The sequence below is a fragment of the Trichomycterus rosablanca genome, chromosome 19, assembly GCF_030014385.1.
Source record: "Trichomycterus rosablanca isolate fTriRos1 chromosome 19, fTriRos1.hap1, whole genome shotgun sequence".
Taxonomy (NCBI): domain Eukaryota; kingdom Metazoa; phylum Chordata; class Actinopteri; order Siluriformes; family Trichomycteridae; genus Trichomycterus; species Trichomycterus rosablanca.
Genome location: NC_086006.1, coordinates 7,055,544 through 7,071,282, shown reverse-complemented (window position 1 = coordinate 7,071,282; position 15,739 = coordinate 7,055,544). Strand labels below are relative to the sequence as shown.

The window sequence follows — 15,739 nt, the reverse complement described above, 5'->3', positions numbered from 1 at the left end:
ATGTTATCTATGGACGGGTTTTTTTAATTGAATCAAATTAAAGTAGCAATGTTTAGTATGATAAGCCACAAAGGTGACTTATATTCTCTTTATCTCTTATCTTCTCATGTCTGGATATATTTAATATTACAAGTGTGTATACACTTTTGGGCCCTTATGTAATTTCCACTAATTTTTGCGCTTATGCTTTCACATAATTTTTTCATTTTTATGAAAAAAGTGTCTTGTCGCATAGTAAAAAGTGTTTACATGTATAACATACTGTAACACTCCTAATTCCTTGGTAAGAATTATTTACACCCACGAAAGAAGAGACATTTTCATTTTACATCATCACAATATATTTTAAAAACAGTACATATTTGGCTGCTGACAGATGAAGAATATAAAAAACATTCACAAATTCTTTATACTGAGATTTAAACAATGGATTTTACAAACATCTCCTGTTTGCCAGTGAAAAACTGAGACTTTACTTTTCAAATGCCAGGTTAAACTCCATATTTGACCTGCGTAAGGGGTCAGATTCAGAGATCAATAAAGCAGTTTCAGCTTTCATTACACAAGCCATGACTGCATCTTGACAAACGGCTTGCCAAGTCACCCTGGTCCTCAGTCTTCGTCTGAAAGCTCAAGGTCTTCAACCATATCCTCGTCTCCTTCTGCCAGCTCCTGCAGCTTCACGCTCGACACCTGCTTGGGTGCTTTTCCTTTCGAGCCAGAAGCTTCTTCCTCAGCCTCTTCACTGCCATCTGTGAAGCAAACCGAGAGCAGTTAGGAAACAGGCCTGGATTTAAGATTTTAATTAATGCAGTCATTAATGCAGAGCTATTTATTAGGATTTTAATGTCATGTTTTACACACTTCAGTTACATTCATGACAGAACAGGTTTATCAGTTCAAGTTTAATGTCAAGCACAGTCATGGACAATTTTGTATCTCCAGTTTACCTCACTTGCACGTCTTTGTACTGGGGAAGCCGGAGCTCCCAAAGGAAACCCACACAGGCACAGGGAGAACATGCAAACTACACAGAAATTACCCCGACCGCTCCACTTGGGAATCGAATCCAAAACCTTCTTGCTGTGAGGCGACAGTGCTATTCACCGAGCCACTGTGCCGCCCCTAGTCTTGAGTTAAATATGTAATATAAGTGAAGACCAAGAGTGGTTGATATACAATCACCTAATCTGGTCATATTATGCACATCACAGCTACACCAGTAATAATCACAAAAGATGTCTGATTACACTGGGAAACACTGAGCACGAGGCAGGAATTCTCAGACAGGGTGTCAATCTGTGGCATGGTTTTGATCACCCCCCTCAGAAATAGCCTGTGCAGATGCCCGACTGGCTGATAGCCTGATGGGCCAGCGTGATATACCACTGTACCACCCGAGCACCGTGACAGCTATCAAATCCCTGATTCAGGCTGATTTTCAAGTCCTCACTGAAGATCCATACAGCCTACAATGACATTTTAGAAAGTGTCCGCTAGCTTAAAAGCAACAGAATAAGTAAAAACCTGAGCACAAAGTGAAATGAAAACGGTGTGAAGAAAATATGGGCAGCTATAACATTTTATGGCACATCTTTTGAAACAATAACTGCAATGAAACGCTTTTTGTAGCTGTGAATGAGATTACTCCACTTCACTGATATGTGGTCCACTTATTCTGAGCAACTCCTCCAGAACAAAGCTCAGGTTTGATGGGTTTCCTCTCAGCTGTGATTTTTAGGTATTTCTACAGATTTTCGATACTTTTTAGATCAGGAGTCCACCTTAGAATGGTCCAGTGTTTTCTATGTACCCATTTTGGTTGCTGCCGAGATATGTTTGAGGTTATGACTAAGAGACATCATGTTTTTTTTCTCCAGAAAGTTTAAATTGCACAGATTTAAAGCCTTCAGTGGTAAAGCCAACAAATCAACCTCAAAACAACATAGCCAATGCTGTTCTTGTCTATGACTGCTGTGTTTTTTTATTAAACAGTTCCAGATTTTTATTAAACAGTTTCCAGATTTTTATCATCAAATACATTGGCTAAGGTTGGAAAATCAAAGATAAAATGTAAAGAGGTTTATGAACAGTTTCCATAAACCTCTTTACATTTTATCTTTGATTTTCCAACCTTAGCCAATGTATTTGATGATAAAAATCTGGATACCCCTACTGACACCCCCCAAACTCACAAATGTTAAATTTTTTTTCATTTCTTTTTACATTTTACATAAAACACCTGGATTAAAATCAATTCTGGCTCAATGGGTCGCACTGTCGCCTCACAGCAACAAGGTCCTGGGTTCGATTCTCAGGTCATGTGGGCCAGGTCCATTGTGTGATTCTCCTTCAGTCTGTATGGGCTCCTTCCAGGAGAATTAAAATAAATTAATAAATAAAATGCCAAAATGCCCATGTTTGACATGGGCATTTTTGCCCATGTCATGCCCACATGTCATGCCCACATTTGCCCACTCATGATTCAGAACACGACCTGCTGAATCATGAGTATCCTGCAACTATCTGTCCTGCCATGAATGGAACCAAAGTGTAAACCATGACCTTAAAATTCAATTAACTAGGAGCTCAGGTGGCGCAGTGGTAAAACATGCTAGTACACCAGAGCTGACATCTCAAAATTATAAGTTCGAATCTCAGCTCGGCTACCGGCAGGCTGGGCGCCTACACGGACAATGATTGGATCAGTTATGAGGATTTCCCTTTGGGTCCACCCTACGAACAAGCCAATTACGACCTCTACTAGCTGATTGATGGCGCCTGCACAGAGACGGGGTATAATGGGATCAGTGCGTGACTCCAGGTGAGGGTGCAGGTAAAAAGATGCAGTCGGCTACTGCACACGTGTCGGAGGAGGCATGTGGTAGTCACGGCTCCCCTCAGTCAGAGTGGAGGTCAACATTAGTAGAGAGTAGAAGAGAAGCATAATGCAATCGGGTAATTGGCTATGACTAGATTGGAAGGAAAATTGGGGGAAAATGCAAAAACAAAATATAGAACCCATCCTATATAATGTAAGTGTACAGCCCTGTATCCATAAACAATATTTCTCCCCATTATTAGCACTGCAGATGTTTCGCTCCTCTCCAGTGCCAACGCAGTGAATCTTTAAGCTGCAGCCGCTTCAAACCTCACACTGTTACTGTATGAAATTTCCAGAAAGCCTGAACGTAGCGACTTTCCAGAGGGAATTGCACTCCTCTGTGAAGAACTTTGCGTTTCCCCCTCACCGGGGTGCACACATACTGTATTCCTCAAAACAAAGCAGTTTTATTTAAACCGTGGGATCTAGAGGGGTGCGCAGCTTCTCCCACAGGAGACAGTTACAGAAAAACACCAGGAAATGATTGTGCATACGGTAAACAGCATCAAAATACTGACCCGAGTCCTCCTCTCCCTCTGAGGCATCATCACCACTCATGTCTGAGAGATCTTCCAGTCCTTCATCTGTATCATCGTCATCATCATGTGAAAAAAAGAATCAAATGCATAAACCTTTAACTGGATTTCTGCATTAATTATTTACAAACATTTTATTGTTCATATTTTTATTAAAAACATCCACAGTCCAGACATAAGAATGAGACCGGCGGTATGGGATATAGATATACACAGATCAGCCATAACATTAAAACCACCTCCTTGTTTCTACACTCACTGTCCATTTTATCAGCTCCACTTACCATATAGAAGCACTTTGTAGTTCTACAATTACTGACTGTAGTTCATCTGTTTCTCTGCATGCTTTGTTAGCCCCCTTTCATGCTGTTTCTCAATGGTCAGGATTCTCCCAGGACCACTACAGAGTAGGTATTACTTGGGTGGTGGATCATTCTCAGCACTGCAGTGACACTGACATGGTGGTGGTGTGTTAGTGTGTGTTGTGCTGGTATGAGTGGATAAGACAGCAGCACTGATGGAGTTTTTAAACACCTCACTGTCACTGCTGGACTGAGAATAGTCCATCAACCAAAAACATCAAGCCAACAGCTCCCCATGGGCAGCGTCCTGTGACCACTGATGAAGGTCTGGAAGATGACCAACTCAAACAGCAGCAATAGATGAGCGATCGTTTCTGACTTTACATCTACAAGCTGGATCAACTAGGTAGGAGTGTCAAATAGAGTGGACAGTGAGTGGACATGGTATTTAAAAACTCCAGCAGCGCTGCTGTGTCTGATGCACTCATACCAGCACAACACACCACCACCATGTCATAGTCACTGCAGTGCTGAGAATGATCCACCACCTAAATAATACCTGCTCTGTACTGGTCCTGTGAGAGTCCTGACCATTGAAGAAGAGTATGTAGAAAAACAGATGGATTACAGTCAGTAATTGTAGAACTAGAAAGTGCTCTCAAGCCTTAATTGCTTGCAACGTATACTTGATTGCATACATAATGTATATCTCAACTGTAAGTCACTTTGGATAAAGGCGTCTGGTAAATACTGAAAAATATAAATGTAATTTGTCTCTTCTGACCTGAATTAAACGCAGAATACGTTTTATATAGGTTTACTTTAGAAATCACGTCACTACCAAGGGTTCACAATCTTTTTCCTATCAACTGTAGTTCATTATGACGATTCCGTTCACGTTCGCAATGCCCACGCGTAGACGCTGTGGGAAACGAGTCTTTTCTGGGAAATTTGTTCGTTGCTCGATGTGGAACAGAGAAGGAAGAGCTCTTTGAAGTGGGATTTGATTAGCCGCTGCCTGGGAGGTGAGTGTTGGGCGCAGACGCTCCCTCCCTCCTCAAATACCCGGCAGCACCCAGGAGCCAAAGGGAGGTGAGCCGAGACGATGTGAGGTGAGCCAACACGCAGCAAGAGAGATGATGCATGGCTGAGCGCTCGGCGTGCACCACTTACGAGCAGAGACATGCAGCTGAACAGCACAGACCTGTCTAGCTTTAACGTCGACGTGGAGTTCAGTAAGGGTACAAAAGTTCAGAAGTTTGAACCCTTTTAATTTTTAAATCTTGTGTAAAAAACAAGTCTTTTATATTTGCTGGCTTAAGAAAAGAATTAACACGAAATGCTCAAACTACACAGTTCAGCCAAAATATCTGATCAAATGTAACGTTGAGAGTAGTTACTCACAGTTAAGGCCCTACTTAATTCACGGCTGTGTAAATTGCATCACGAACCGTGAAATGAGCCGTTTCCTGTGTAATAAGCAATTTGCTGTGAAATTATAAATCTAAGGTTTGGGCCGCTCAGGTGGCGCAGCGGTAAAATACACTAGCACACCAGAGCTGGGATTTCGAATTGTATCGAATCTCAGCTCTGCCATCCGGCTGGGCGGGGTGGCCACATGAACAACGATTGGCTGTTGTTCACAGGGTGGGATGAGCTGGACCAGGGTTCCTCATAACTGGTGCAATAACGACCTCTGCTGGCCGATTGGTGCCGCCTGCGCAGAGTTGGGGAATACTGCTGATCAGGGTGTGGCTCTCTGTGAACAAAGCTGATCCGCATATGAACTCGCCTTGTGCAGGTGAAAAGAGAGGCAGTCAGTACTGCACACGTGTCGGAGGGGTCAGTTGCAAAGCTCCTCAGTCGGCGGTGGAGGGTTGTATCGGTAGAAGTGAGTAGGGCCATTATGTAGCCTAGTGGTTAAGATAATGGACTAGTAATCAAAGAGTTGCTGGTTCAAGCACCACCACTGCCAGCTTGTCACTGTTGGGCCCTTGAGCAAGGCCCTTAACCCTCAGTTGCTTAGACTGTATACTGTCACAGTACTGTAAGTCACTTTGGATAAAAGTGTCTGCTAAATGCTGAAAATGTAAATGTAACGCAATCAGGGTAATTGGATATAACTAGATTAGGGGAGAAAATTGGGGGAAAAAAATTGAAAAAAGGAAAAGTAAGGTTTGAGTTAAGCCATTTAACATTTTTCATTCACATACCCTTCAAGTGCCTCATGTTTACTGGTTAATTTGCACTATGAGGTGGTCCTAGCAATCCTACGGCAATTCAGTCAGCAATCCCTTAGTCAAAATGTCCAAGATGTTGAAGTGCAAAGCAGCTAAAAACACGACTCAGGTAACTGAGTTTCGAAAACTCCCAACCAATTCTATAGTCAAAACATAAACAATAATTTTTGTATTTGAGACGGGGCCATAAAATGTGGCACTTTTCTGCAAAAGTCTGTAAACAAGGTCCATAAAATTAAGCACATTTTCCCGTGAATTTGGTAGGGCCCTAATTATATGGATATTGCATTAACTTTTTTCATTAAATAAATACAACTAATACAATCTATACAACTAATAGGAAAAGTGTATTGTTTTCTAATCTTGACCTTGCCCATAATTCTACAATAGTGCAACAATAATTGTATTCTTTAATAATATAATATAAAAATAATATGGTTTTCAATCATCCATCGCTAATTTACATAATTAGCTAATTTAAAATTTCAGTCAAACTATGAACTAAGCTAATCCTACAAATATCTCCCACAGTCCACCTCAAAATGACCTTCTAAACATAAACAAAGGCAGAACAAGCCAAGAGCCGGGAAGTGGTGTTGACCTGTTAACAGAGGAAGAATGTAAATATTAAGACCGTATATCAATAAGTGCAGCCCAGAAATAATGTTTTTCTATTTGGTGTAATAACACGGTTTTGATTGGTGTCCCCCCCCCCCCCTTCCCCCTCCCCCCGTACTCTCCAGTCCGCTCTGGGCATCAAATTGGCACCCGATGGTGGCTTGGGCAACAGTGCTAGCCGCTCTCACCAGGAGTCGCCACACATGTTAATTGCTGTCAGAAACCCTACCGGAAGATTTTCTCGTTCAGCCTCGCTCTGGTCTTTTCTTTTCCACCACCATTCATAAGATCCTGAAAGGTGCGACCACACCGCTAAGCTCTGCACCGCAAACGCAACCGTCAAAAAACTTAAATTAGAAACTAAATGCTAAATCCCAAAATTTCAAACAAATGTTTTCATGTGATCGAATCCGTCACACAGCCTGTCTGGAGAAAAAGAAAAGAATGCGTGATGTATTTCCTGGACTTATGGTATGGAGGCAGTGAAGTGTCGGGCAGAGGAAGCGACCGCTAACATCTTTCCAGTCAACTGTTTTGAATTGCAAACCCCCACTGGGATCCAAGCCTGAAAAAAGAAAAGCGCTTCCTGAGAAATGCTCACGAGGTGAGGGAGAGGTGCAGACGGAGACAGTCGTTCATGCTTTTGCAAAGACTCCGCACAATGAATAGCAGATGTAGGGGGGAAAGAAATCCGCCCGCTGCCTCCCACCTCTACGGGACTTTTTTTCTGTGCCGCTGCCGGTACATAAGCGGCAGAATTTGGAAAGGCCAGAGTTTGGCCGACACATGACCCAGCACGGAACTCCGGATTTAGTCAAGTTAAAAAGGAGAGGGAGAGGGAAGGGCAGACAGCTGGATTGGCCTATAGACTTGAATTACTAAACACACACACCCACACACACACTTTTGAAGCGCTGGAGCGGTAGATACACTTCCTAACATCTGAAGTTCTATTTCTATTTCAGCTTCTATTGTTGTCTTAAAATAAATTTTAATCTGTTTCTGTTTATAGGCAAAATTTCTTTTTCTGACATTTTCTTCAGGTTGTTTTAATTAAGTGGGCTATACTGACCATCGCTGAGGTCAGTCAATATCTGCAAATAAGTGTTTTCCAGGTAACATATCTTGATAAATTGCAGAAAAACACACGCAACCACACAAAATAAAAAATATGTCAAAAGGCCCTGCTTTCACGCCAGAAATAGCGCAATAAGCTGGACATACAACAGGTGAACTGACCGCAACAAAATAGTACATAAATGGTAAGGCCTCATTCACATGAGAAGCAGCAAACCCACTTTCGCGCTGGCTGTGCCGTTGTTTTCTATAGAGTGTAGCACTTTTGCCGTGTTGGGCTCATGATTTTTGGGATCGCCACGTCGCTCAAAGTTCACCTGATTGACCGCTGACCTTTTTAAAACACCTCCAATGAGACAAACTGTTTGATGTGATTTGGTAAAAGCAACTTAGGCCGTACGAACAACACTTAACGTGACTTACCCTTGGTGCCGGTCCCAAGCTCGGATAAACAGGAAGGGTTGTGTAAAGAAGGGCCTCTAGCGTACAAACTCTGCCAAATCGAATATGCGGACGAATGACCCACTGTGGCAACCCCAAAAAGAGCAGCCAAACAGAAAGAGTATTCAGAGAGGGTCTGGGGCGGTTTTAATGTTCTCTTTTAGTTCCAGTGAGGAAAATCTTAAATTTACGGCAAACATTCTAGAAGCGTATGCTTCTCATTGTTCGGCATCGCTTTCTTGTTTCAGCATGACGATGCCCCAGAGCAGAGAGAGAGATCCATAAAACGGTTAGCCGAGTTAGAAGTAAAACTGGCCTGAACAGCCCCCTGACCTCGCTAATGACCATTCGGCTCAATAGAACTGGCTCCACATTAACGTGCATAGTTTTAAAATGAGATGGTTAATAAGAACAAACGGATGTGGTGCAGCTGAGTGAGTTATGGCCTGAGCGAGCCAGCTGCAACACCTCTGGAAATTCAATTCAAACATCTTCTCGCGTCTAGCACGTGTGTGTGTGTGTCTGCAGTCAGGAAAATCAGAAACCTGTGGGCGAAGGTGCTGCGCTTGATCAAAGCCCTTAAGCGTCAGCTGCTGTAACATTTCATCTCCTGTCACCTTCATTTCCAAAGTTTTGCTCAAAAAAAAGAGCGAAAAGAGAGAAAATGTGGCTAAAATATGAAAAATTTACCTTTTAGCTTGCACATGAGGTCACCACTGTCTGAATCACTGTCCGACTCGAACAGACCTTTGAACTCTTTCTTGTCTTCGTTCTTTTCTCTGATCTTCTTGCGCTTGATTTCCGGGAAATTCAAATCTTCCATCTTGACAAATGGAGAAAAGCAAACAAACAATTGGTTAACGAAATGAACATAATCCAGAGTCAAAAACCTGGATAGACTCAGTCTCCTATTCAAATGATTCCTTTCGAATCATTGCCATCGCTCCACTACAGTGTATCATTCGTTCACATATTTTATTTGGCACAGTTGGAACCAGGACGGGAATGGAACCAGGACTAAGGGTGCACTGATGGCCCTCTCTAATGGCTAGGGTTATACACTTCATGTATTTGTAAGCCCAGCCCATGATTCAAACCCCTGAAACTTTGAGAAATTACTGTTCTCCAAATACTTATTCAACCAAATTGGCACAAATACACACTTCACCATGTGTGAAAAGCTTTAACAGAAGAATGAGGTTGGGGGTTCGATTTTATCTTAGTAGAAATGGTTTTGAAATGCTATGTCTAACAAACTCATAATCAGTTGTCCACAGACTTTTATACAGGCCATGTAGTGTTACTAGCTAGCAAAGTTTATTTTTTTCTATTTGGACATTCACATTGTTAAAACATCATGAACTGAATACTGACTACTCGAATTCTCATTGGGAGTTACAAGGATAGACAGGATTAGGGATACGTTTTTATAGGGATGGAGACAATGTAAAAACGGTGAGATTGAGATGATCTGGGCATGTGCAGAAGAGGAATGAGAGTTCTGTTGGGAGAAGGGTGTTAAGGATGGGGCCACCAGGCTGGAGGAGGTTTATGGATGTGGTAAGGGAGGACATGGTTGGTGTGACGGAGGAGGATGTTCAGGACTGGGCAAGATGGAGACAAACGATTTGCTGTGGCGAGCCCAAACCAGAAAGACAATGACAACAACTTGATTATAATCAACATAATAATATTAAAAACACGTTTATTTTTGTGCCGCAGTCAAAAGTAATGTAACGGTGTGATATGTAGATTAAAAAACAAGTACAATTTAGAACATCTGTATTTTATATATTTTATGTCATATGACCAGAAGTGGGTCGCAATGCAGCACATTTTTATTCCACTGCATTTACTTCAATAATAATAAATGCTGATTCTGACTGGGCTGGGAGCAGCGTTGCGGAGATACTGCAACACCTAAATACTCAGGTAAACTGGCACTGAATCTGTCTGAAACTCGCTTCTTAATAATAAACTCATAAGCAGCAGCATAAATGTTGTGATTTTACCTCATTTTAAAACAGGTTCCTGCGATGTAACTAATCCTGTATTATTCTGACTGCTGTTCACTTCATGTTCACTTCCTGCCTTTTTTATCAGTGCTGTTTGTACCTGGTCCTGTAGTCCATCCATTATTTAACATGCCAATAGAAAATGTTTAGCGCGAGTACCAGCCGTACTGTTCATCGATAACAAATCGATGAGTGCTTTTACTTTGTCTGGTTTTAATCTGGGCGTGTTCTTTACTGGACAGGCCAGGAAGAGGTTCATATCGAACACCTAAACCCAAACCTTTTTTGTTGGATATGATGTAATTGTTTTTCATATCCATTACATTTGGTCAGGGTCATGGTGGGTCCGGCCTTTCTGGAAACACTGGGCGTGAGGTAGAAATACACCCCGAACTGGGCGCCAGTTCTTTGCTGGGTTTCAGCCTTACTCCAGTTTTTATGCCAAATACCCTTCCTGACACAACCCTATTTTCCATTATTTTTATTTGGGCTTGGGACCGGTACTGAGAGTGCACTGACAAAGGCAACTCCCAATGTCTGTGCTTTTTCAACCATCTGCTTCCATCAGACATGATGGCCGACCAGTCGATAGAACAGCTGTGATTCGAACCTCGGTTTCAGTTTTGTGAGAACCCAACACTGGCAGGCGATAAGAAGCGGTGGCAGATTGGTTCTGTGTCATAAGGGGCGTGTGGCGATCCGTCTCTGCTCGATCAAGCTGCAGAGGATTCACAGTTGGGAACTGGAAATGACTAAATTGCAAGTTAAAGGTGGGGAATCCAGGGCGAAAAAAATGCTGCCAAACTTGAATGCCCTTACTGATACAACCGTCCTATTTTTATTTGTGCTTAAGACTGAGAACGCACCGACAAAGGCAACTCCCAGTGGCTATGCCTTTTTGGCCACACCCATCCCTCAAACATGATAGCCAATAAGCCGATAGTACAGCCGTGATTCGAACCACGGATCATTCTTTACCAATGTACCAGCTAAATATACCCTTTTTCAATGCTGTTATTTTATCCTGGAATCTATCCTGATTACTCCTTTATGATCTCCAAATCTTTAAGTCTCTCTCTCTTGCTATATACTGTATATATATATATATATATATATATATATATATATATATATATATATATATATATATACAGTGTATCACAAAAGTGAGTACACCCCTCACATTTCTGCAGATATTTAAGTATATCTTTTCATGGGACAACACTGACAAAATGACACTTTGACACAATGAAAAGTAGTCTGTGTGCAGCTTATATAACAGTGTAAATTTATTCTTCCCTCAAAATAACTCAATATACAGCCATTAATGTCTAAACCACCAGCAACAAAAGTGAGTACACCCCTTAGTGAAAGTTCCTGAAGTGTCAATATTTTGTGTGGCCACCATTATTTCCCAGAACTGCCTTAACTCTCCTGGGCATGGAGTTTACCAGAGCTTCACAGGTTGCCACTGGAATGCTTTTCCACTCCTCCATGACGACATCACGGAGCTGGCGGATATTCGAGACTTTGTGCTCCTCCACCTTCCGCTTGAGGATGCCCCAAAGATGTTCTATTGGGTTTAGGTCTGGAGACATGCTTGGCCAGTCCATCACCTTTACCCTCAGCCTCTTCAATAAAGCAGTGGTCGTCTTAGAGGTGTGTTTGGGGTCATTATCATGCTGGAACACTGCCCTGCGACCCAGTTTCCGGAGGGAGGGGATCATGCTCTGCTTAGTATTTCACAGTACATATTGTAGTTCATGTGTCCCTCAATGAAATGTAACTCCCCAACACCTGCTGCACTCATGCAGCCCCAGACCATGGCATTCCCACCACCATGCTTGACTGTAGGCATGACACACTTATCTTTGTACTCCTCACCTGATTGCCGCCACACATGCTTGAGACCATCTGAACCAAACAAATTAATCTTGATCTCATCAGACCATAGGACATGGTTCCAGTAATCCATGTCCTTTGTTGACATGTCTTCAGCAAACTGTTTGCGGGCTTTCTTGTGTAGAGACTTCAGAAGAGGCTTCCTTCTGGGGTGACAGCCATGCAGACCAATTTGATGTAGTGTGCGGCGTATGGTCTGAGCACTGACAGGCTGACCCCCCACCTTTTCAATCTCTGCAGCAATGCTGACAGCACTCCTGCGCCTATCTTTCAAAAACAGCAGTTGGATGTGACGCTGAGCACGTGCACTCTGCTTCTTTGGACGACCAACGCGAGGTCTGTTCTGAGTGGACCCTGCTCTTTTAAAACGCTGGATGATCTTGTCCACTGTGCTGCAGCTCAGTTTCAGGGTGTTGGCAATCTTCTTGTAGCCTTGGCCATCTTCATGTAGCGCAACAATTTGTCTTTTAAGATCCTCAGAGAGTTCTTTGCCATGAGGTGCCATGTTGGAACTTTCAGTGACCAGTATGAGAGAGTGTGAGAGCTGTACTACTAAATTGAACACACCTGCTCCCTATGCACACCTGAGACCTAGTAACACTAACAAATCACATGACATTTTGGAGGGAAAATTACAAGCAGTGCTCAATTTGGACATTTAGAAGTGTAGTCTCTTAGGGGTGTACTCAATTTTGTTGCCGGTGGTTTAGACATTAATGGCTGTATATTGAGTTATTTTGAGGGAAGAATAAATTTACACTGTTATATAAGCTGCACACAGACTACTTTTCATTGTGTCAAAGTGTCATTTTGTCAGTGTTGTCCCATGAAAAGATATACTTAAATATCTGCAGAAATGTGAGGGGTGTACTCACTTTTGTGATACACTGTATATATATATATATATATATCTCGTATATATATATATATATATACAGTGTATCACAGAAGTGAGTACACCCCTCACATTTCTGCAGATATTTAAGTATATCTTTTCATGGGACAACACTGACAAAATGACACTTTGACACAAGGAAAAGTAGTCTGTGTGCAGCTTATATATCAGTGTAAATTTATTCTTCCCTCAAAATAACTCAATATACAGCCATTAATGTCTAAACCACCTGCAACAAAAGTGAGTACACCCCTTAGTGAAAGTTCCTGAAGTGTCAATATTTTGTGTGGCCACCATTATTTCCCAGAACTGCCTTAACTCTCCTGGGCATGGAGTTTACCAGAGCTTCACAGGTTGCCACTGGAATGCTTTTCCACTCCTCCATGACGACATCACGGAGCTGGTTGATATTCGAGACTTTGCGCTCCTCCACCTTCCGCTTAAGGATGCCCCAAAGATGTTCTATTGGGTTTAGGTCTGGAGACATGCTTGGCCAGTCCATCACCTTTACCCTCAGCCTCTTCAATAAAGCAGTGGTCGTCTTAGAGGTGTGTTTGGGGTCATTATCATGCTGGAACACTGCCCTGCGACCCAGTTTCCGGAGGGAGGGGATCATGCTCTGCTTCAGTATTTCACAGTACATATTGGAGTTCATGTGTCCCTCAATGAAATGTAACTCCCCAACACCTGCTGCACCCATGCAGCCCCAGACCATGGCATTCCCACCACCATGCTTGACTGTAGGCATGACACACTTATCTTTGTACTCCTCACCTGATTGCCGCCACACATGCTTGAGACCATCTGAACCAAACAAATTAATCTTGGTCTCATCAGACCATAGGACATGGTTCCAGTAATCCATGTCCTTTGTTGACATGTCTTCAGCAAACTGTTTGCGGGCTTTCTTGTGTAGAGACTTCAGAAGAAGCTTCCTTCTGGGGTGACAGCCATGCAGACCAATTTGATGTAGTGTGCGGCGTATGGTCTGAGCACTGACAGGCTGACCCCCCACCTTTTCAATCTCTGCAGCAATGCTGACAGCACTCCTGCGCCTATCTTTCAAAGACAGCAGTTGGATGTGACGCTGAGCACGTGCACTCAGCTTCTTTGGATGACCAATGCGAGGTCTGTTCTGAGTGGACCCTGCTCTTTAAAAACGCTGGATGATCTTGGCCACTGTGCTGCAGCTCAGTTTCAGGGTGTTGGCAATCTTATTGTAGCCTTGGCCATCTTCATGTAGCGCAACAATTCGTCTTTTAAGATCCTCAGAGAGTTCTTTGCCATGAGGTGCCATGTTGGAACTTTCAGTGACCAGTATGAGAGAGTGTGAGAGCTGTACTACTAAATTGAACACACCTGCTCCCTATGCACACCTGAGACCTAGTAACACTAACAAATCACATGACATTTTGGAGGGAAAATGACAAGCAGTGCTCAATTTGGACATTTAGGGGTGTAGTCTCTTAGGGGTGTACTCACTTTTGTTGCCGGTGGTTTAGACATTAATGGCTGTATATTGAGTTATTTTGAGGGAAGAATAAATTTACACTGTTATATAAGCTGCACACAGACTACTTTTCATTGTGTCAAAGTGTCATTTTGTCAGTGTTGTCCCATGAAAAGATATACTTAAATATCTGCAGAAATGTGAGGGGTGTACTCACTTTTGTGATACACTGTATATATATATATATATATATATATATAGCAACATATACATATGTTAAGTTTCAAGTTTTAAGAAATTCTTGCAAGAAACTTTAACTAGATGATGAAATGAGTGAGTGTGTGCGGAGCTTTTTGGAAACGTTATGATAGAGGTGGCGGCAGGCAGCTCCAGTGGCACGAGGAGGAGGGTGTAATCAGAGCCGGGTGTGGGGGCTCTGGATCAAAGCCTAGGCCACAGCCCTGAGCACTCTAATACTCATCCTGCATCCCTCGCTCTCCCTGTCCCAGCCTCCTCCGCCAATCTGCCGCTTCCCTGACGCCAACACTCCGCCTGGTGTCATCTCCATTATCACCCTATGGACAAGCTCCAACTCCAGCGCGCTCCCTCACTCGCTCACTCTCTCTCTCTCTCACACACAAACACACACACACACAATCAGACTAGTATTACTGTATTAATGAGATCCTACCAGTCATTTAGTTACCGTAGCTAAAAAACGCTCACCTTGGACCTAAATTTAACCAAAGCTCAATAATACAAAGAAAATCTTTTCACTTTGTCTCTCTCTCTTACACATACACACACACACACACACACACACCAAAGCTGTTTGATGCAGAAACCCACTGCTAATTGCGCTCGGGTGGCACAGAGGTCTAACGCACTAGCACTACGCTGCACTGTTTAAACTCGCAGAGTCACTGACCTGTCCGGGCGTCCACACAAACACAATTAGCTGTGTTTGAGAGAGGAAAGGTCACACAGTCTTTTCCTGCTGGCAAAATGGGACTGATCTGTGCCCCTGTGAGAGTGGGGGGTGCGTGTGGTGATCTGGCTCTCCTTGATCAAGCTGTAGTGGATTTACAATCGGGAATTCAAATGGACTAGATTGTGAAAAATTGCTTTTAAACTTAAATGCTAAATCTGTGCATCTGTATATGTCCCTGCATCTGTATATCTCACTGGGGCAGGACCAGTAAAGGGGATTTTACCAATTGCCAGAAGTAGTAAAAAAAAGAGGCAGCATTTAAAACGGAACTCTACAATGCTATACTCTTAGACTTCCTTAGATATAATCTCATTAGACTACAAGACTACTGGAACTTCAATCTGCCAAATTAAGGACTGGCTTAACAACATATATACAGTTATACATT

At 42.7% G+C, this 15,739-nt stretch overlaps 1 protein-coding gene across 1 annotated transcript in view; it reads right to left on the bottom strand.

Moving 5' to 3' along the window:
• Positions 1-317: 317 nt before the first annotated feature.
• Positions 318-15,739, bottom strand: part of noc2l (NOC2-like nucleolar associated transcriptional repressor) — a 40,243-nt gene continuing 24,821 nt past the window's right edge. Inside the window, exons 17-19 of the mRNA XM_063016207.1 lie at positions 8,789-8,921; positions 3,403-3,468; positions 318-752 (exon numbers count right to left, since the gene is read on the bottom strand). Coding sequence (XP_062872277.1) covers positions 613-752; positions 3,403-3,468; positions 8,789-8,921 — 339 coding nt within the window. The 3' untranslated portion in view covers positions 318-612. The remainder of the gene's footprint in view (positions 753-3,402; positions 3,469-8,788; positions 8,922-15,739) is intronic.